The sequence below is a fragment of the Ailuropoda melanoleuca genome, chromosome 2 (assembly GCF_002007445.2).
Source record: "Ailuropoda melanoleuca isolate Jingjing chromosome 2, ASM200744v2, whole genome shotgun sequence".
In the NCBI taxonomy this organism is placed as follows: domain Eukaryota; kingdom Metazoa; phylum Chordata; class Mammalia; order Carnivora; family Ursidae; genus Ailuropoda; species Ailuropoda melanoleuca.
In genome coordinates, this window is record NC_048219.1 from 9,600,543 (window position 1) to 9,622,147 (window position 21,605).

Consider the following 21,605-nt stretch of genomic DNA (forward strand, 5'->3'; position numbering starts at 1 on the left):
TTAAGAGACTAGATCTTAACGGTGTTCTCAACACAAAAAAGAAATAATAATTATATGACATGATAAAGGTGTTAGCTAACGCCACTGTGGTAATCATACTGCAATATACAAACTTATCAAACCAACATATTACACACGTCAAACTTACATAATGTTATTTGTCAATTATACCTTGATACAACTCAATACAAAAAAAAAACTCAAAGGGGGGGGAGATTTCCCCAGCGCAATTACCTCCTTCCAAGTATCAACAAGCCTCCCCTCCCCCAATCCCTTCTGGTATCTACCTGCTCTTGGCCACTCTCTTAACAGCTTAATGCCTTCAGCAAGGTTTTCTGGCATTTTGTCCACAATTTATAGTTGTTATCTGTGGGAGGATTAGGCCCAAAGTAGCTACTCAGTCATTACTAGACCACAAGTCTATTGTAATATTAATTTATACTTATACCTAGGAGTGAGATATTAAATACAACCCCCCCCCAAAAAAAAAAATAAAAAAGCAAACAGAGGACAGTGACCCAAGGAAAAATTCTGAGATTCTGCCCCTACTTCCCTGGTCCTGCCAAATGTCAAAAAAAAAAAAAAAAAAAAAAAAAAAAAATAAAATACAAGGTCACAGACCCTGATATGGTCAGGCTACTGAAACACTGGATCTATGAGTGTTTTTATATCTTTTCTCTCTTTTCCATGCTACAATGTTATAAAATTTCAAGGCTGCAGAATCATACCTGCTTTGCAATCTATCCTAAAAACCAAAGAAAAATACCCCCCAAATACAAATTACCTATGCTGTGCTGCAGGGTACACACATTCCACTTACAAAGACCATACTGCTAATCCCTTGGACAGGCCAACAATTTCTTCTCCAACCACTGCTAATCATAAGTCACCTAAACATCTTTCACAATCTGGTGACAACGAGTGCTCTCTATCCTTGACCTGGCGTAATACGAAGACTGGAAAAGAGACTCTAAGGATGCCGTATACGGAGATATGGTACGCAGCCTCTTAATTTTGGCACCAGAGAAGAAACTGAGTAAAGAATATTTCACAATTCCGAACAAGTAAGTATTAATAAAATGTCCAGTTCACCAAAGTGTAAGATTTAAGTTCTTCAGGAACATAATCCCCAGATGTCAAAGTGGAGTGAGGAGGCATTAAGGGACCTGCATTACTTTATACTTTATAGTAGAACCATTTGACTTTTTAAGCTACATATACTTTGAGAAAAATAAATATTTTAAAAAAGAAGAGAATGAAAACTCATTCTTTCTCTCTAGACTTGAAATATTATTTTATCGTCTTTTCTGGAAAATGGAGTCCGTGTGATTCGAACCACGCACCTTGCAAATTTGTGCTGACTCAATACAAGTACATTGCCTCGGATTTCTGCTACAATTTTACTTTTATCCTCAGGACGACCATGCTCCAATACATGCTGAATTACATAATTTCCATACTGATCCTGTTTGAGGAACAACAGAAATAAAATTTATGTAAAAATGAGTTCTGTGGATTACCTAAATCTTTACATCTAATCAACACCTACCCACCTTCCAATGGCACCACGATGGCTTACCTGAATGCTAATGAACATTTACGAATTTTAAAAATGGATAGGGAGTGACAATTTTTCCCTATCACTACAAAAGAGGAACATATTACCAAATGATAGAATAGTTCTCTCTGTATTTATGCCCAAAGGTCCTTTTTGCGTTCTTCCCTCATAAGCTACGAGACACAAAAGAGTAGGCCTCTTCTCACTTAAAATCAAAACAAAACAAAGAAACAAAGGAAGGAAGGCATAGCTGGGAATAAAGAGCTATTTTTCTCTCAAACAGAAGTTTATCTCTAAGAAAAATGGGAAATAAAGTTTATGTCCAACAAAACAGACACCACCTAATTAAATAACATCACAAGCACACAACAGATATAGTCACTCATCTCAAGGTAAAGGTATTGGAGAGAACAAATGTGTATAACGAAGCAAAAATATTTACTTGTAAGATGGCAAAAATGAAGAATGTACAAATAATACTTCTAAAATCAAGTGCAAAGGCCAGATGCGTTTGCTTCTGCATGGTAGGATCGTGGATGACTTCTTTTGTTGCTGCTTTCTGCACTTCTAATTTTTTTCTACAATGAGGATTTAATACATTTATAACCTCCCACCTCCCACCAAAACAAACTCCATCAAAAATGCTGCTTCAGTACAACAATACTACGTAGAAACTGTTCTACTGGTTACTGTGATTGGGGAGAAATTTTTTAGTGGCAGAAGCAAAAGAAAGTGTCAAAGCTAAAAAGAAGTCACCTAATCCACTGAGTTCATTTGAAATGATGAAGTTGAGACCCAGAGAGATTAAATGGCCTGCCTAAGGGGACACGGCTAGCCAGTCCACGACAGAAGGGTGGCAGGCAACGCCCTTCACTCCGAGGCCAGGCCTCCCTTCATCGCCCGCATTCAAAAAGCACAAACCAGGATGGCATAAACGAGAACTTGCCCCAAAGCTTCAATGGGTATTTAAAACACACTGACATTAACTCTTCTGGAACAGATACCTGTGCTGAGAAAACACACAAGCTCTGGGCCTGCACGAGCCCACAGGTGTTTGCAGTTACTCTACTGGCAACTCCACTACCTGTACAAGTTGCTCTGTGTGCTGGTGAAGCTCCTCTAAGATAGGGAGTGTCTGGTCAGGGAGACAGTGCTCCAGGATCCTCTGAATCACGCGGCAGCCGTAAGGATGCGTGGACAAGGCAAATACCTAGGGCAGACGACACAAACAACAGAGCCAAAAATGACAGTTGCCACTTTCAATGCCTCGGTGTCATTCATATACATTATTCCATTAATCTTCCCAAAGACTCAGAGAGAGAGTGAGTGATGATTATTCTCAGCATAGGGAAGAGAACTCTGAAGCTCCTAGAAGTTTCTACAGTGTGCCTGCAGTCATACAGATAGTAACTGACAAAGCCAGAATATTATGTCCTAGTCTGACTCAAAGCCCAAATTATAAATGGCACATTTGAGTTCTGCCTACAAATAACAAGGTGTGTATGTATGCATGTGTGTAAACTCGTTTCACAACTATCCTAGGAATTTAGAGACATAAATAAATTCAGAGCTGAAAAACTCTTTTCCAAGAAGCCTAGAATGGACAGAGAATTAGTAGAGGTCATAAAAAACCACACTTAAACTTAAGAGTCCACGTTGAAGAAAAGGGTTAAAAACAAAACAAGGAAAGGATGGGATCAAATCCTAAATGCTTTCACCTAACCACACTGCAATCTTCTAAATTTAATTAGGGTGTTTCCCAGCCATACGCAAGAAAAGCTTCCTCTTTTGTTGGGTCTGGAGAAGATAAGCACACGGGCTTCAGCTCTGGACCACAAATCTCGATTCTGGCCTTCCTAGTACAAAGCTAGCGAGAATGACATGGAGTAACTTGCCCCTCAAGTCTGTTCTTAAGAATCATCACAGGGGGCACATGGGTGGCTCATTCGGCTGAGCGTCTGACTCTCGGTTTCAGCTCAGGTCTCGATCTCACAGGTCTGCTTGAAGAGTCTCTCCCTCTGCCCCTTCCCTGTGCGCTTACTCGCTCTCTCTCTCAAATAAATAAATCTTAAAAAAAAAAAATCATCACAGGAATAATAATAACAGCTCGCACTAGATACTGACCAAGCGTCGGCGCTCAATGTTTTCTACGTGGTTTTTAAAGTGCAGCTGCACGTGTACGACTGCACACTTCCACAGTGTAAAGTACGGTTCTGCTCGCTTTTATAAAAATGCTAAAAACTCACAGTCTGTAATGAATTAACTTAATACACTCAACGTTATGTTTTATGTTCAAGTATTTACTTATACTGTGGAGCTTCTGCTGGGCAAGTACCTGAGTTTGTTACTTTAATTTCTGTCTAACCCTCTGCTGAGACATCTGGATTCGTTAGTCTTTCCTAGGAGACTAAGGCTGCTTTCAACATGTCGAAATATGTCTTCTAGTATCCGCGTGTAGGTGTTCCACCAGGTACACACCTAGGCGAGGAATGCTGGGTCACAGGAAATATAAATGTTGAACTTTGAAAGACGATGCAAAATGATTTTCCAAACGGCTATGCTAATGTCTATTCTCCCCGACAGTGATCGGATCCCACAGTCTTGCCAGGACACAGAGGCCGACCAGTGGGGGAACAGTGGTCTATCAGCTGTCCCCTTGTTCTGCATCTTCCTGATTACCGATGGAATTACTCTGTCCTATGTCTACTGGCAATTTGTGTTTCTTTTGTCTGTTAGGGCTTGTGGTCATTTTTGCACAAATCTGTACTGTACTCTTTGATTACAGGAGTTCTTCCTATATCTGCTATTAATTCTTTGGCAATTTCGCCTTGAAAATATTCTCTCCCTGTTGGCAGCTTAATCCTTTTATTTTCCTTGTTGTTTATTTTGATAAACATAAGATCTTAATTTTAGAGTAAAAAATCCACTCTTTTTTCATTAACTCAGAAAACCCAAACAACCCCCTAGGTTAATGCCTGCCATCTCCTTACCGCTACCATAACTGAGCAAACAACTCTAAAATCCCATTTCAATCTAGGCTTAGCAGTACACATGACTGCACCTGAAAATCTACTTGGTATTTACCATTTTTTCCTTTTAAAAGCAAAAACAAAAAACGATTTCATAGACCCAAAAAGTGTGTTTTACTCTCTTTTTTCCACGCAGCTTAGGAGGGTGTGAGGGCGATATTTTAGGAAAGAGAAATTAATGGTAATAGCCAATTAAGGGCAATTCCGGAAAAATGGTATAAGAAAATGTCAGCTCTGCTTGGAAGCTGGTGCTAAGAGCATAGAGGCTCTTACGACATACAGGTAAATAGGAGAAACTAGAAGCTATCTCTGGTGGTGTGGCCATGTGGGAACACCCCACAAATGCTACCCTGTTCTCCACTCACAGGGCAAACACCCAAAAACTTGGTTCCTTTCTTTCTTAAGTCACTTACCTGCCCCTTAAACGCATCGATAATAAACTGCAAAGACTGGGGCTGCACACATTCGATGCATTTCTGAACCACGTGATTACCATTCTGGTCTTTCACACACTTCAGGACGTGGCCGTCTAGCTCCCGAACCATCTCGTTCTATTAGAAGACAAGGAAAGAAAGCACCACCAGAATCACAGCAAGCCAAACACCTAGACAATGAACAGTCTCTTACCCAACACAAAGCACTAGGCAGGGCATCTATGATAATGAAGTGGGACCACACAGCTGTGGCACCGTGACGACAACACAGCAGCACCAAATGAGGACTGCAGTGTCTCCACGGATTAGCAACTTTCCTGTAACAGTAACCCGTCTTTTAAAAAAACTTCCCTGACTTGCAAAAGACCTCAGAGACTTTTTAAAAATGCAGACATCCATAGAAAGGAACCTGTATGACGTACACTATACTAAAGAATTTCGGGTATAATTTATCATGTTCTTAACATGACAACCCCACAGGGTACACGTCATTAATAATGAGAAGATTCAATCTACAGCTCACTGTAGGCTAGGCATATCTGTAAGTGCTTAACATGTTATGACTCAGTGAATCCTGCTAACAGTTTGATGCACTGGACACTATTATAGATGAGGAAACCAAGGCACGGACACATTATTTGACTTGCTAAAATCACAGACCTACACTGCCAAGATTCAAACCCAAACAATCTGGACCCTGTGTGGTAAAACAATGTGGGTCAGTAAAGCACCTGCACATACCCTCCACCCACATATATAAGGGAGGTGACCGAGAGAGGGTTAAGTGACCAACATGATCAAGACTGTAAATAGCGACTGACCCAGATTTCTAACCCAAGTTTGGAACTCCAAAGAGACCTTTCTGCCAGGCCAGTGGCAGCAAGGACAGCAGGAACAGTACTCTCAGGGAACACAGAAGACCAGATGTGGAGTTAGGCAAGTGCATAAGGCATGTGTGTGTACGAGAAATTCAGGGAATACAGGAGAAGACCAGACACCGGCATTGTGGGAGTGCGACACTGAGCATGTGAGCAAGTGTGTGCATGTAGGGAATAAGTGGAGGTGACAAAGGTACAGGAAAGAAATGGTAAGATCTTCACTGGATCCCTTTCTTGAAGCTGAATACCTGTACCATGGCTGGGCTCTGGCACCTGCTGCCCAATCTCCTTGCCACATCCAATCTGTCTATTTGCTCCCCATGCCAAATATGTATTTATGGTGGAAACTACAAGCTACTCCACAATGGTGATGCTTCTGAGAACCATGTCTTAAATCTCTGAGATGTGGAATACGTCAAAGCAACTAAGAGATTATTCCATTAAAGAAATTCAAGATTACAATGCCAGGGACTAAACAAGCCGAAGGCAACAGACTCAGGAAAGTTTCCTAAAGTAATCAATCAAATGTCAGGAAAAACATTTATTCTGGAAATATGGGAACGGTAAGTGGAGAATGATAATATATATAAAAACTGGAACACTTTTAATCAAAATAAAGGGGAGGTGGCTTCCCTGCATATGTTCTGGAGCCCAAAGAGGTAAAAACTCCCCTGGAGAAAAGTTAATTTCACCTAAAATAATAAACTTCCGTCTAGAAAACAGTAAACTATCCATAACAGGAAGAATCATACCAGGCCCAGGACAAGGTAGACAAAGAAACCAGATCAGAAAAAAATACACAGACGGGGCGCCTGGGTGGCACAGCGGTTAAGCGTCTGCCTTCGGCTCAGGGCGTGATCCCGGCGTTAAGGGATCGAGCCCCACATCAGGCTCCTCCGCTATGAGCCTGCTTCTTCCTCTCCCACTCCCTGCTTGTGTTCCCTCTCTCGCTGGCTGTCTCTATCTCTGTCGAATAAATAAATAAAATCTTTAAAAAAAAGAAAAGAAAAAAATACACAGAAATATAGTAGAGAAAAGCACAACTCAGGGGAAAGAGAAAGAAGTGAAAAACTACTACAGCGTAGCCATCCGATCAGAAAAGAGAAAACAGTAAGATCTGAAAAGATGGAGACTAAATCAACAATTTATCACAGTCACGAGAGACGGCAAAGACTGAGAAACTCTAACATTCCTCCTGCTTTCTCTGAGCAAGTGAGCATTATAGTCAAAAAAAGAGTAAGGAACTTCCATGTTCAAAAGAAACAAGAAAATTTAAGAGGAAGAATTCAGCCATGAAGTTTTCGTCCATGAGAATTGCAGGGAAACTGAGACTGATAATGATCCGAACATTAGGGGAAACAGAGGAGCAGCTCGGCCCCAGCTTCTCACTCCTCACACACAACCCCACGCTGCAACTCCAGGGCTGAGCGCTGGCCCAACTCCCCGGGCCCCCACACCTGCCTTCCCCAGCGTCCTGACGCGCGGATCCACGGGCCTCACGCGGGAAGGACTCCGGGCTCCCCCAGCCTTCCACGGCCCCTGCCAACACCACGGCGGCGTTTCACCGTGTCGTGATGCGTGCTGAACTGGAGGTGGCGGGGCCTCGTCTGGCTCAGAACTTGAGTCCGTAACAAAGAGTCTCATTACCGAACTTCGTTCTCAGCGAGGGCAAGTGGCTCATCATCGCCAGACCGTGGCCAGCACCTCCCCTGAGAAGGGCAGAGTGAGTCCAGAGCCCAAAGGCCGCGGCTTCGGGTCAGCACAGCTGGGGCTCAGGGCACCGCCCGGCGCGCACACAGCTGCACCGGCTCTGCCACTGTTCCAGAAGCCACGGGCGGCTTCAGGAGCGTTCGGTGTCAGCCCCACGCACAGCACCCGACAGTTCAGATTTCTGTCCCCTCTCTCCTCACGCCTCCTCAGCCTGGACTCCCCCTCCCGCAAAGCCTCCCGTGAAGCCTCGAGCACGTGAGCGCGCTTTCCGCGGCTCTTCCAACACGGTGCTCTGCGGGCAGGGACCAGTCTTCGTCATGTCCGTGCCAGCGCCTGGCACTCTCTCAGTGGAAGGTGGTGGGATGCATGAATAAGGAAGAAGTGAAGGAAAATTGCAGGTGGGCTAGATCATCTAACTAGAAATCAAACTTAGATTTGATCTGTTGGAGTGGTCAGTTCTAGCATTTTAAACTGCTTTAATTCTTGTCCAACAAAACACCGACCTGTAAAATGGCACCTAGTAGACTGGTCAATGAGAAGAGTGTTTGAAACCAATGGCTTTAACATAAGACACTTGATCTACTGTAAATTCACACAATTAATTGCACAGTTCATGTTTGCCATGCACAGAAAGGCAGCCACAAGCACCAAACTCCCCCCCCCCAAAAAATAAAACAACAAAAAAAACTGTACAAGAAAACTAAAGACTGACAAATTTACAGCGTTCACTACATGTACCATGGAGAAACATCGAACACCAAGAGAAAAGTTAAAGGGGAAACTTACAATTACCTGCTGGTCTGAGGGAATAAATTCAAGAGCTTTCTGGATAACGCGGCAGCCATACATCTGCAGTGCCAGTGACAGGACGTGGCCTCGAATCCGTTCCGCCAAAGCCAGCTTCTGTTCAAGGCTGCCAAACTAGACAGAATGTGTGGGTGAACAGCATTACTTAGATGGAAGGGAAGAAACCGGAGAAAGCAAAGCATCCATTACTCTGTATCAACCACGGGCATAACCTCTTTCAGCCCTGTCACCCTGTGATTAACTAACTAAACCTTTTTGATCAAAAACCCTTTGTTTTTTCAAGCCAAGAATTCTCAGCCTCTGATTATGAGGAACCCATTTTAATGTTGAAAAACTTCTCAGGTATCTAACAGCAGCAATTTCACTACTATCTGCTAAACAAACATGTAATTCCTAAAGCTGCCATTAATTCACTGATACTATGAATCTATATTCCTATTAACTGTAAGAACATCTACATTTATTCTGAAAATAGTAATACATGTGGGAGACACTGTTTACTGGAACCTTACTTAGACAGTGTACGGGAAAGATTCAAGGACTTCCTGGAGCAAATCTATAGCGCTCAGGTGTCTAAGGTCCGTGGGTTAGGAAGTTCCTCTTTCATCCACATGAAATTTAACATATGGACATTCTGTTTTGAATTAGGGTTCTACATCACTCTAAGAATTCAGATTTTCTCTTTATATAGGGCAACAGAGTCTAGGGACAAGTTAGTAGAATAATATAGAGGTAAGGCCGCACAAATGTTCAAACTCTTCCTAGAAGGATTGTCCATCCCTGCCTCTTTATTTTCATTTGAATGACATCATCATGAGACTGGAGGAGATTTTATATATAATCAGCTTCCCAAACCCACTCAGTTTCCACACAAGGGAACTATGGGCCAGGGATGCTGTGTGAGCCACGGACGTTCTCTAGCTTGCCCCCAAATCATACAGCTATAGTCAGCCATTGCTGCCTGCACAAGAACTCTAGAGCTGGAGAGCTCTACATTCTTCTACCTGGGACAAGACGGTGGCGGAAAGACATTCTAAAATCAAAAACATACATCATTTTATGTTGGTTTCTTACTTTTAATTGGGGATTTTAAATTTTAAGTGAAATTTAAGGGTTAAGAGGCACAGGATCAAAAGCCACTGGTATTACTTCAGCAATTCAACAGATGCATCTCAGAAACAAGAATCAACAGTTTTTCAGATCTTTCTCTGAATTTTTAAAAATGGACCGCATCCAGGCGCCTGGGTGGCTCAGTTGGTTAAGCGACTGCCTTCAGCTCAGCTCATGATCCTGGAGTCCCAGGATCGAGTCCGTGTCAGGCTCCCTGCTTAGCAGGAAGCCTGCTTCTCCCTCTGACCCTCCCCCTGCTTGTGCTCACTATCTCTCTCATTCTCTCTCAAATAAAATTTTAAAAAATTTAAAAAATTAAAAATAATTTTTTTAAATGGACTCTATCTAGTACAGCACCCCCAGTTTTTGCTTATTCCCCAAACTGATTCTGACTGATAGTTTTCCCTCGAGTACTGGATCAATTTAAAAAGCACAAACATTCAAATTAAAGATACAATTGATTAACTCTAACCTTCGCAAGGGTACATGGACTGTTTGCTACCAAATATTACAATAACTTTACAGGGACCACAAAAAGGTTACTCTTTGTTACAAGAACTAAAGTAATAGCAATGATTTTTACTGCTGTTAATACAAACCACAAAGATGACAGATGTGTTTACAAAATATTAAAATTCCTTTAAAAGACACTGCATTTTCACTTTGCTCAGAATTTAATCACAAACTCTCAGTAAATAGAAATGTTACAAATACGTTGGTTTCTTAGTGTATCACTAAAAAGTCAAGAATCAAAGAAGTTCAGTCTTTGTGAGAAAAGGTAGGAATACAAAAGTTGTGAGTGAGCCATTTTCTTTTTTTTAAATCTTCACACAAAGTAAGATGTATAAAATTGACAAATTTCTTCTGTGTGGAGCAGGTAATGTGCAGTTCCAGCATTTTCCCCTGTACCAGGTTCTTCATCTCAATGTCTCATTCCTGTCTGGAGTTAGGACTTGGAATTGCTGATAGCAGCACACCAGGGTTACAACAGCATACAAAAAATCCCTGCCTTTCCGACATTTTCATTTAGTAGGGGCAACAGACATTAATCCAACAATCTCATTAATCCTTTCCAAAAGCAATGGTAACAAGAGTGAACTTTATTCATAATAACAGAGGTAAAAGAGGAAACTAAGGCTGAAGGATCGCCTAAAAAGCAGCATTTAACAATCCTCATGACTGTAGTTTATGATGAAAAACACTACAGTTGACATTCAAAGATAACTCTCTAGGAATCCTAAAAATCCATTTTTTTAGAACACTTTATCATGATCCTGCTAAAGTTATCCTACAAGGATTATTTCCTCTAAAAATGACATGTTTAGTGAATCTATCATAACAATCAGAAATAATGTGCTGGATCCTAAATGGGGACAGCGGTTCTCCAAACACATTCTTAAAATAGACTGGCACATCTGCTTGGGTATTTAAACGATATACTGCCGCTAATAACTTGGAGAAACATTTAAAAGCTCTTCAAAAAGACCACACACACTTCATTTTGAGGACTGGAATGAGACTGCCATTCTAAAAACAGCTAATGAAAATCAAAACACTCTGGAGATTCTCTAACGTCAAAGAATAGAAAGAACAAAGGCTTACTTCAAAGAACTTCTGAATGACGTAATTTCCAAATACATCCACCATTAGCTGGTAAGCGGCCTGGAGAATTTCATTGAAGACAAGCTGGCGTTCAGCTGGTGTGGCCCGTTCTAGTTTCAGCTGAATGAATCTGAAGTACAAAGTAAAAACGGCAATCCTAGCATCTCAGGAAGACTTGGAAATCAGTAAGGATTAGTTTAATTTATATAACGTATCTGTTCCCATGTATGTGGGCACACACACACAATACTGTTATTTAAACAAATTACTTGAGCTCACTTCATTGGAATCTCTGAAAAGGAAAAAAAAATTATAGGGTGAAGTACCCCTAACTTCACTGAGCTTTTAAAAGTATATTTAGGGGCGCCTGGGTGGCTCAGTCGTTTAGCATCTGCCTTCAGCCCACGGCATGATCCCGGGGTCCTGGGATCAAGCCCCGCATTGGGCTCCCTGCTCCACTGGGAGCCCGCTTCTTCCTCTCCCACTCCCCCTGCTTGTGTTCCCTCTCTCGCTGGCTGTGTCTCTCTCTGTCAAATAAGTAAATAAAATCTTTAAAAAAAAAAAAAAAGTATATTTAAATTTTAGTACATTTCATTACATACATACAAAACCGTATTTGTGTGTGGGGATGAGGGGGAGACAAGCGGGGGAGGCAGGGAAAGGAGGGTAAAGGTGGGCATTAACTCAGGGAGAACTCTACCTGACTTTCTCTTTAGAAACAAGCCTTACATCATAAACTCAGTGCTTATAGCCCTTAGTATCTTCTTTAACTCATGTGAGTATGAAGCCGTACTCCTCATGCTGTGGAAGAGTTGTGATTGATGCCTGCAGTGTCTTCCGAAGTAGCACTGTTTGCAATTTTCACTTCAGGTAAGTATAAAAGAAAACAAGTGTTGTCTCTCAATCTGGTCTATAGGATCCAAATAAGAGAAATCCTTGCCCAGTAGCAAGATGGCAGAACTCAAAGAGGAGACGGGTTCTTTAGAAGCTGTTTCAGTGTGCACAGACAGCAAGAAAGAGAAATGGAGACAAATAGGAAAGGATAGGTGATGTCACCATAATTAGGCTTTTTTCCCCAGGATCAGGGTGGTCCCTTTCTGTAAAGGCCACTGGAACAGCCAAATGGGGAGGGATAAGCCAAAGCAGATTCTGTGTTTTACAATAGCTTCTTCTCTCTCACCTCTATGTAGACTCTCACTTCTACAGAGTGAAATGACACAGAAAAGTGGTGGAGCTATCTTATTCCTGAGCAAGCAGACACCCAAACTTACATGTGAATAATGTCTCCTTAAGAGCAAGACTCTTGGGGCACCTGGGTGGCTCAGTCCTTTGAGAGTCTGCTTTCAGCTCAGGTCATGATCTCAGGGTGCTGGAATCATGCTCCATGTAGGGCTCCCTGCTCAGCAGGGAGTCTGCTTCCCCTTCTGCCTCCCCACACCCCACTTGTGTTCTCTCTCAAATAAATAAAATCTTTAAAAAAAAAAAAAGAGCAAGACTCTTAATAGTGATTAAAGTAGCAAAAGTGTGCGTATATCTTTGTGTTATTGTTTCTGTTCCTTAAATTACAGACACCCTGTGAGGTTCCCAAAAACTAGGAACACCACAATACGATAAAAAGGTTTGTTGAAGCATGTGATCCAGAATACTAACTGGCTCTTCAGTCACCTCTGTATCTGATGACCCTCATATCCCGACATCCCTCTGAAATAAATAATGGGAAGCATACTAAAAGGCAAACTTTGTTTCAATTACTTTATGGCCATTTACTTAGTGTATACCTTATCTGAGGCATGGAATTTAAGGCATTAAGATTTCAGTTACCTTAAGTGCCAAAGCCAAGTCCTCACCTGGACCCATGCTGGTCTTGGGAAAACTCCATTATATGTCCAGCGATCTCCCGCAGTTGTAAATTAGGGTACCGGTTATTTCGGAAATCCTCCAGAAGCCTGCTCCTGCCAGAGGGCATGACATCAGACATTCCGTATCGCAACCGGGAGGAAGAAAACAGGGTGCTGCTGGGGCTGAAGAGGCTGGAGGCACTGCTCGCGCTGCGGTACTTGGCTTCAGCGCCTGGCGCGGCAGAGATGTATCTCCCACTGCCATTGGTGAGGCCTCCTGTTGGTTACAGAACAGGACAACTCAAGACCCATTCTTAAGGAATGCTGTTCAAAAGAGGGAAAAAGCATCCCACACATGAAAGCCGGCATCATTTCGGATTTTGTTTCAACGCTATTGCTTTTGTGTTAAGATTCGATTCTATTAGTGCCACAGTTTTTATAAGGCCAACTCACCAAGATGGAAGACACTTCTGCACAAAGACCAAGAGGGGAAATGCTTGGACCCACCAAGAGGGGGACTGCTACCAATAACGGAGCAACAGTTAGCCCACCCTCAGTGAGGAAAATGCCGGGGAAAGTGCCTGCCCTGTGACCCAGCACCTGAGCACCAGGGATCCAAAAACACACAATGCACAGACCTCAAGTCGTTTTCTGCTCTGAGCTCTGGGGAGATTCCTGCCATGAGCAGAAGAATCCCATTGCCATCAGAAACTCTTCCTTAAAAGAGGAAGAGAAAAAAAAAAAGAGTACCCAGATTGGTCTGTTTTATATAAAAAGCTTCCGAAAAAGGTCTGAAGGAATGATTCTGCCACTAAACAGAAATCTGAAAATCACTAAGGCACCCTAGACCGAGGAGGAGACACAAGGAGTAGAAAAAAAGGACATATGCTTTGCAATGGAAGGTTTTCAAGTTCTGCATCCGGAATGGGCAGCTCTTAACACCATCTTTTGGGACAGAGCCTGAAATGATTGCGGTAGCAGCAACTTTCATGCCACAGATACTGATGACTGAACTGATGACAAGGGAATAATAATTGTGAATCTCTAGACAGATAAAATAGAGGTAAGACCAAAAAGCTTATCAAAATGTAAACCAGAGTAAAAAAGTATTATGAGAATATATTTTTAATGTTCTTACTTTTTTACAATGGTGGGGTTTTTTTTAATTTTACACTATAAAAAAAAGATATGCTAAAAAAAAAAACCCTTTCTGTGTGTTATTTTACCCCACTCCTTTTAAACAAAAAGGCAAAGTAGGTAAGAAACACCACAATAAAGCACAAAGAGCACAGATGACTAACAACTCAGAATCTATGAGAAAAGTCACCCAGCATGAACCGTCCGTTAACTTCTTCATGAGATGTAATGAATGTCTGCTCTGGAGTTTAACGGCAGCTACAAAAGATACCCAGCTTGGATTTCTCCACAGAATTCTAGGGCCCAGCTTCAAAGGTCTGGATCTCAATGAAAGTGATGGAACCAAAAGGAAAAGGCTCAATGTTAAAATCTGTGAAACATTTACTGAGCATTTGTCCTATGCCAGGTGCTATGCTAGAAGTATTCCATGTACACTTTTACTGAATTCTCACCAGTATTTTGGAAAAGAAGTTTTAAATTACCATTTATGTAACAGATAATTAAGGCCCAAAGAGGTAAAATGCTCCCCCAAAGATACAAAACCCAAGATGATCGTGGCCAGATCGTGTGACACAACTCGACTCCAGAGTTAAGTGCCTTTGCAACCTAATGAGGCTCATTTTCAGACTCAGTTATACCAAGAAAGACAGGAGGTTTTTAAGAATAGAGAACAGTGAGTAGCCATACGGCGGCTCTTTATTAAACATTTCAGAAACAATTCTTTCTCCCTGCCCTGAGAAAGAGGAGAAATGGCCAAAGAGGTGAAAATCAGGTCCCGCAGAGTGGGAACAGCAAGGAACGTGGTTAAGAAGAACGAATGGCACAAACATATAAAGTTTTGAAAATAAAGATATTTTAGGAGCCTGGTCACTAATAAAGGCACTTAGGGAAAAGTAACAAATCAACAGAGAAACAGAACCAAACTCCTAAAAAGCCATCCTAATATGGATGACAAACATAAGGAAACCTGAACTGTAATTGACAAATTGCTATTAACTCAGAGTGGACAGCCCTGAGAGTTAAACCCCCCACAATATTGTGAGATTTACCTCCGAAATTGCAACCAGGTTCCACGATAAATATAAGAGAAAAATTTTCTCTGGCTTAAGTAAGATGAAGGAAAAAGAAACCATTCTGAAATAGGCCAGAGCTCTCTGTTCTCCACCAAGCCTGCCCTCTGGAGAAACTAGTTAACCAGATAACCTGCTGGGTTATCGTCAGAGACCGAATGAGCCAGGGAAGGAAAATACACAACTCTAACCTATTCAACGCATCCCGTCCCACCAAAAGGGGGAGGAAACAAATGAAAAGCACGTGTGAAGTTGGAGGTCCGGAAGCACAGGCTCCCTTAAAGACTGAGCCCCAATGATGGCACTACAGAGCGCTGCCCCCTCCCCGCACACCTCGCCATCACGTCACCGGAAGCCTACTTACGGCAGTTCTTTTCCCCGGCACATCACGGCTGGCTCTCCCGAAACAATGACAGGGCATACCAACCGTCAAACAGCACAGTGTGAAGAGAAAGAGCAAGCATCGGGGATACACACGCAGGGATACTCAAGTCATCAGACTGGGAATTGAACACGACTACGGTGAATACGCTACAGGCTCTGACGGAGAAAGCAGACGGCATCCGAGAACAGGTGGGCAAGGTTAGCAAAGAAGGAAATCCTAAGAACTGAAAAGAAATGCTAGCGATAAAAAACTCTGTGACCAAAATGAAGAATTCTTTGATGTGTTTAAAACAGGACCCACATGAGGGAAGAATCTCCAGGCTAGAGGATATATCAACAGAATCCCCAAAAACCAAAAAGGAAAGAGAAAAAAGACTCAGAAAAACAGAATCGAATACCCATGGGGGTAAAACCCTGCCTCTTCCCCTTTAAAGAAAAAATTGCCAAGGCCCCAACATCTGACTCTATTTAATACAGGCAGAGGCAAAACCACTCACCAAAACGTTTACAGTAAGTTCTCCCCAGTGTACTCTCTAATACTAATACCACAGCCAGGTAGCCCTAAATTAAGATAAGCCCAAAATGAGTTGCAATCAGTGCATACCACTGAGTCCAAAATAAGTGAATTTTCACATGGTTAATTTTACACATGACAAGACACTTTCAGAGAATCAGGTGAGCAATCACAAAATACTACATTTACCTTTTAGAATGGTGAAGTATGAAAGGCAAACACATGACTAGTAAATTTAAGCCAAAATTAGTACAAGTTATTGAAGGATAAATTAGAAAACATCTCTTGCTGTTCATGCAGGGACAGAGAAAACCATTTTGTGTTTTAACTTTGCTTTTCTTAAAGGACTAAGGACATGTAAGAATAGCAAGAATTAATCTTAAGAAGACAGGTATTCTATCATATAAAACTAAGTGCTTACATTTTTTTTTTGCCTTGGACAGATTATGAACTTTCAAGCTCATTTTTACTGTATTTCAACACTGTGGGAATTAACAGGCACAGTACTCCTCTTCCAGGGCACATGATAAGGCTGGGGGTTGTCAACCACGCACATTATAATATATTACATCTGCTACTTCTTGATGCTTAGAGTTTTAAAATGGCACAATCTGGAGATTATGGAGAAAACCGTAAGCATGAAGCAGCATTTCAGGAAATGGGGAGGAGATGGGTGCAGAATGGAGACAACTACGGAGAGGCAAGACACAAGACTATGTAGGTAAGAATCAGGCCTTTAGGAGACTCATCTCCACATCCCTTACTTTTTCTTGCTGAGGTACAGATGGAACTTATTAAAGATGAGTATTTCAGGTACAGGTGAGAGCCTAAAGGCTTCACCTCACCCACATATAAGCCACAAACGAGGACTGTAAGTCTAGTTGTTAATAAAGATACTATCAATGGTAGTATTAATAATTACAAAAGCAATACTTTTACATTGAGAAGTATAACACACACTTAAGACAAACTATTTCAACATCTGACTTGCTCGGGGTCATAAAAAACTTGCTTGTATTACTAAACGCATATATGCACATATGTACGTTTATGTATGGGAGAGATGGAAGGGAGAGATCGAGAAAATGGGTGGGAGATTTTATTTCTTAAGACATTTCCACCCTATGCCAACAAATGTGACAACTTATATAGAACAAATTCCTAGAAAGTCACAAATTACTAAAACTGACTCAAGAAGAAATGGAAAACCTGACCCCTTAAGATGTAAACAGAAATTGAGCTAGTAATTAAAAATCTTCCCACAAGTAAACACCCAGGCCAGGATAGTTTCACTGTTGAATTTTATCAAATGTTTAAAGAAATACTACCAATACTCCACAAACTCTTCCAGAAAACAGATGAGGGTGGCACATTTCCCAACCTATGTTATAAGGTCAATGTCACCATGATAATAAGTCAGGCAAAGAAAGGAAAATGACAGAATCCTTCATGAATATAGATGCAAAACTGTTCAACAAAAATATTAATCGACTCCAATAGGACCAAGTAGAATTTATCCCTGGAACACAAGAATGGATTAATAACCAAAAAATAATTAATGTAACATACCACAGACACAGAATAAAAGATAAAAACCACACAATCATCAAAAAACACAGAACAAAATCCAAACCCCATTCGTGGCAAAACTCTTAAGTTTAGAAAAGATGTAAGCCTCATAAAGGGCATCTATGAAAAACCTATAATCATCATACTTAAAAGAGTAATACTTTATCCTCAAGATCTGGAACAAGGCAAGGATGTGTGCTCTTGTCTATTGTATTTAACACTGTGCTGCAGTCTCTAGACAATTAGACAAGAAAATGAAATAAAGGGCAACCAGACCGAAAAATCCTTTATTCACAAGTGACATGATCCTATATATAAAATATCCTAAGGAATCCACCCAAATTTATTGGGACTAATAAGTAAGTACGGTGAATTTGCAGAATATAAGATCAATACACAAAAATCAACTGTATTTTTATAAGCAAGCAAAAACAATCCAAAACCAAACCAAGGCTACAATTCCATTCATAACAGCGTAAGAAAAAGAAGATAGGTAGGAACAAATTTAACAAAAGGCATGTAGGACCTGTACACCAAAAATTTCAAAACTTTGCTGGGGAAAATGATACACTTCCACCTCAGGCAATAACACAAAATTAACTCAAAATGGATGATAAATTTAAACAGTAAGAGATTTTTAGAAAAACACATGAGAAAAACCTTTAAGAGCCTGACTTGGGCAAAGATTTCTATACCAGAAAGCATGATACACTGGACCTTATCAAAATTAAAAACTATTGCACACTTCAAAAGATAATATTTAAAAAATTAAAAGACAGGATGCCTGTGCAGCTCAATCAGTTAAGTGTCTGCCTTCGGCTCAGGTCCCAGGGTCCTGGGATCGAGTCTCACATCGGGTCCCTTGCTCAGAGGGGAGCCTGCTTCTCCCTCTGCCTGCCACTCCCCCTGCTTGTGCTCAGGCACACTCTCTCTGACAAATAAATAAATAAAAAGAAGGAAGGAAGGAAGGAAGGAAGGAAGGAAGGAAGGAAGGAAGGAAGGAAGGAAGGAAAGAGAAAGAAAGAAAAAAAGAAAGAAAGAAAGAAAGAAAGAAAGAAAGAAAGAAAGAAAGAAAGAAAGAAAAAGAAAAGAAAAAGAAAAGCAAAAAACCAGAGGAAAAAACACGCAAAAGCAGGTATCTAATGAACGAGTTGTAGCCAGGAATATAAGAAGAACTCCTGCAACTCAATAAGACGACGACAAACCACCGAAATTTTACAACGGGCAAAAAATATGAGCAGACATTTCACCAAAGATATATGAATAGTTAATAAGCACATGAAAACGATGTTCAACATCCTTAGTCATGAGGGAAATTGAAATTAAAACCACAATGACATACCATTTCAAGCCCACTAGAATAGCTATATTAAATAAGACAAGAACAATGTTCGTAAAGATCCAGAGAAGTTAGAGCCCTCACTGCTGATGGAAATGTAAAATGGTGCACCAGCTTGGAAAACACTTTGGCATTTTCTCAGCAAGTTTAACATAAAACTGAAACACAATTCAGCAATTCTACTACTACAGAAATAAAAACATATGCCCAAAGAAAGACGCATGCAAATGTTCACAGCAGCATGATTTCTAATAGCCAAAATCTATAACCAACAAAAATTCTTCAACTGTGAATGATTAGACAAAATGCAGTATATCCATAAAGAAGACAACAATTCAGCAATAAAATGAAACAAACTACCGACACATATAAGATCATGAATGAAATCTCAAAAACATGAGAATGGGGTTGGGGGTTGGGGATGGGGTCTGTGGAGGATGAGGACACACCATGAGAAGGGAAGAAGCCAAACAAGAGATCACATGTTGTATGGTTCTATTACACAAAATGTTCAGAAAAGGCAAATTTAAAAACAAAGTACATCAGTGGCTGAGTGGGGCTAAAGATACGAATGCAGATTAACTGTAATTGGTCTTGAGAAATCTTACTGAGGTGATGGCTGCACAATTCGGAAAGTTACTAAAAATCAATGAATTGTCAGCCTGAAATGGGTGAATTTTATATGTAAAACGTAACTCAATAAAGTTTTTCTTTAAAAAAAGAATTTTGGTCTTTAAACAATTGCTAATGGAAAAAACATTTAAGAGTCTTAAGTGAGCACCAGTAAGTGATTACTGAATAAATAATGAGGGGAAAAAACCAACTAAGCTAACTAAGCAGGTCAGTGATCATTTGGAGAGTATCCTAACACAGGTGTGACTTCAGGGAAGAAGTATGAAAATCATAGGATGGAAAAAAGATTCACACTGGGAAAACAAGAGAGATCTACAGGCTGGCGTGTGCATTCAAATACTTGCTAGCTGTGTGGTATTGTGCAGGGCACGAGACGATGCTGAGTTTAAGTTTCCTTGTGCAGAACAGAGTGATGAGAGAACTGAACACAACGAGCACATGCACAGCATGGCTGTCAGTGATCTGAGAACTAATGGCCACCGTCAGCAGTGCAGCACTATTAGCAGCAGAAACTCTATCAGGTGTGGCCTAATATGTATTTGGCAAACAAATATTAAGTTTCCTGCACCAAAAATGTCTTCAGGACCTCTGTATGGACACAGAAACCAATTCCCAAGCCTCTATTTTCTCTAGGTTAAGAACGCTTGGGTCAGGGGCGCCTGGGTGGCACAGCGGTTAAGCGTCTGCCTTCGGCTCAGGGCGTGATCCCGGCGTTATGGGATCGAGCCCCACATCAGGCTCCTCTGCTATGAGCCTGCTTCTTCCTCTCCCACTCCCCCTGCTTGTGTTCCCTCTCTCGCTGGCTGTCTCTATGTCTGTCAAGTAAATAAATAAAATCTTTAAAGAAAAAAAAAAAAAAAAAGAACCCTTGGGTCAAGGAAACAGACTGAGTAAAGGCAAAGTTCTGATCAAGACACAAAGCTCTCGAGGAATGACATGTGTGACTTACACAGGACACGTGGGAATGGCAGTCCCATGCAAACACATGCAACTCAATTGCTTCAATGAGGTCAATTGTTTTTAAAAGGGAAGATATGTTAAAAAGAAAACCAGGCAGACAGCAAGAGTCATTAAAATGAGAAATAAGTTGCACCAACAGTTATTTCCTCCTTCACAGGGGAAACATGAATTAAGAAGGAAGTATACTTCATGACATTGCTGATACACTGGAAAGAGGAAAGGCACCGTGTGTGCAAGTATTGATTCCAGCTCCATTTTCAAACACCAAGAGCCACAGCATCTAGTCCAGGGGTTGACCAACTACAGCCCACAGGACAATCTGGCCTGCCACTGATTGGGAAATAAAGTTTGACTGCATGATAGCTACACATTCATATCCATTTTGTCTGTGGCCGCTTTTGTACATCACAGAAGAACTGAATACTTACTACAGAGACCATCTGACCTGCAAGCCTAGAATATTTACCACCTGGCTCTTGGACTGGCCCCCCCCCAAAAAAGTTTGTAAGATTTAGTTGGTTTACTATGAATGTCAGTATGAGCTGACACAGTTCAAATGTTTAAATCAAGGAATTAAAAGGTAAGACTTCTGGATTTGATAATGCACTGGCTTAAAAGATAACCCTGGGCATATCATGTGACAGGACGTACACTGATGGTGTGCGCTTTGGAGCCCCATTTGACGCTAAATCTCCAGATAATGAGAAGGCCTTGGCAAGATATTTCGGGCAACTTCCTCACTTCTGTACCATGGGCAAAATACCTACACCTGCCAGAGTTATATGTACAGCACCCAAAACCATTAACAGTAGCAGATAATAACTACTCTGTAAGTGTTAGCTCCTTCCATCTACACACTAAACTGGGACTTTCATTTACCCTTTACAATGTGCATTAACCCTCAGTCTTTAAAGCCAAGCATTCTGTCCCTAGGAAACACCGTTGTGCAATGTAACCCACTGCCCTATCTGTCCAACATGGATTTACCAATCTGGAATGGCCCAACAACTTCTCTAAAGTAACGTCCATATAT

The 21,605-nt window shown here is 41.2% G+C and overlaps 1 protein-coding gene and 1 non-coding gene across 17 annotated transcripts in view; both read right to left on the reverse strand.

Annotated features, from left to right (window-relative positions):
• PUM1 (pumilio RNA binding family member 1) overlaps positions 1–21,605 on the reverse strand; it is a 128,222-nt gene that overhangs the window by 9,296 nt on the left and 97,321 nt on the right. For 13 of the 16 annotated variants that reach the window (XM_011230729.3, XM_019804591.2, XM_019804584.2 and 10 more), the window contains 6 exons: positions 12,976–13,243; positions 11,129–11,258; positions 8,396–8,530; positions 5,001–5,138; positions 2,643–2,768; positions 1,344–1,465 (listed from right to left, as the gene is read on the reverse strand). In XM_011230729.3, coding sequence (XP_011229031.2) covers positions 1,344–1,465; positions 2,643–2,768; positions 5,001–5,138; positions 8,396–8,530; positions 11,129–11,258; positions 12,976–13,243 — 919 coding nt within the window. The remainder of the gene's footprint in view (positions 1–1,343; positions 1,466–2,642; positions 2,769–5,000; positions 5,139–8,395; positions 8,531–11,128; positions 11,259–12,975; positions 13,244–21,605) is intronic. The other 3 variants (XM_011230726.3, XM_019804590.2, XM_019804585.2) reach the window with 1 other exon arrangement.
• Positions 7,506–7,590, reverse strand: LOC117801291. The gene has a single exon (XR_004623805.1). It is a non-coding gene; the product is annotated as a small nucleolar RNA SNORD103/SNORD85 (small nucleolar RNA).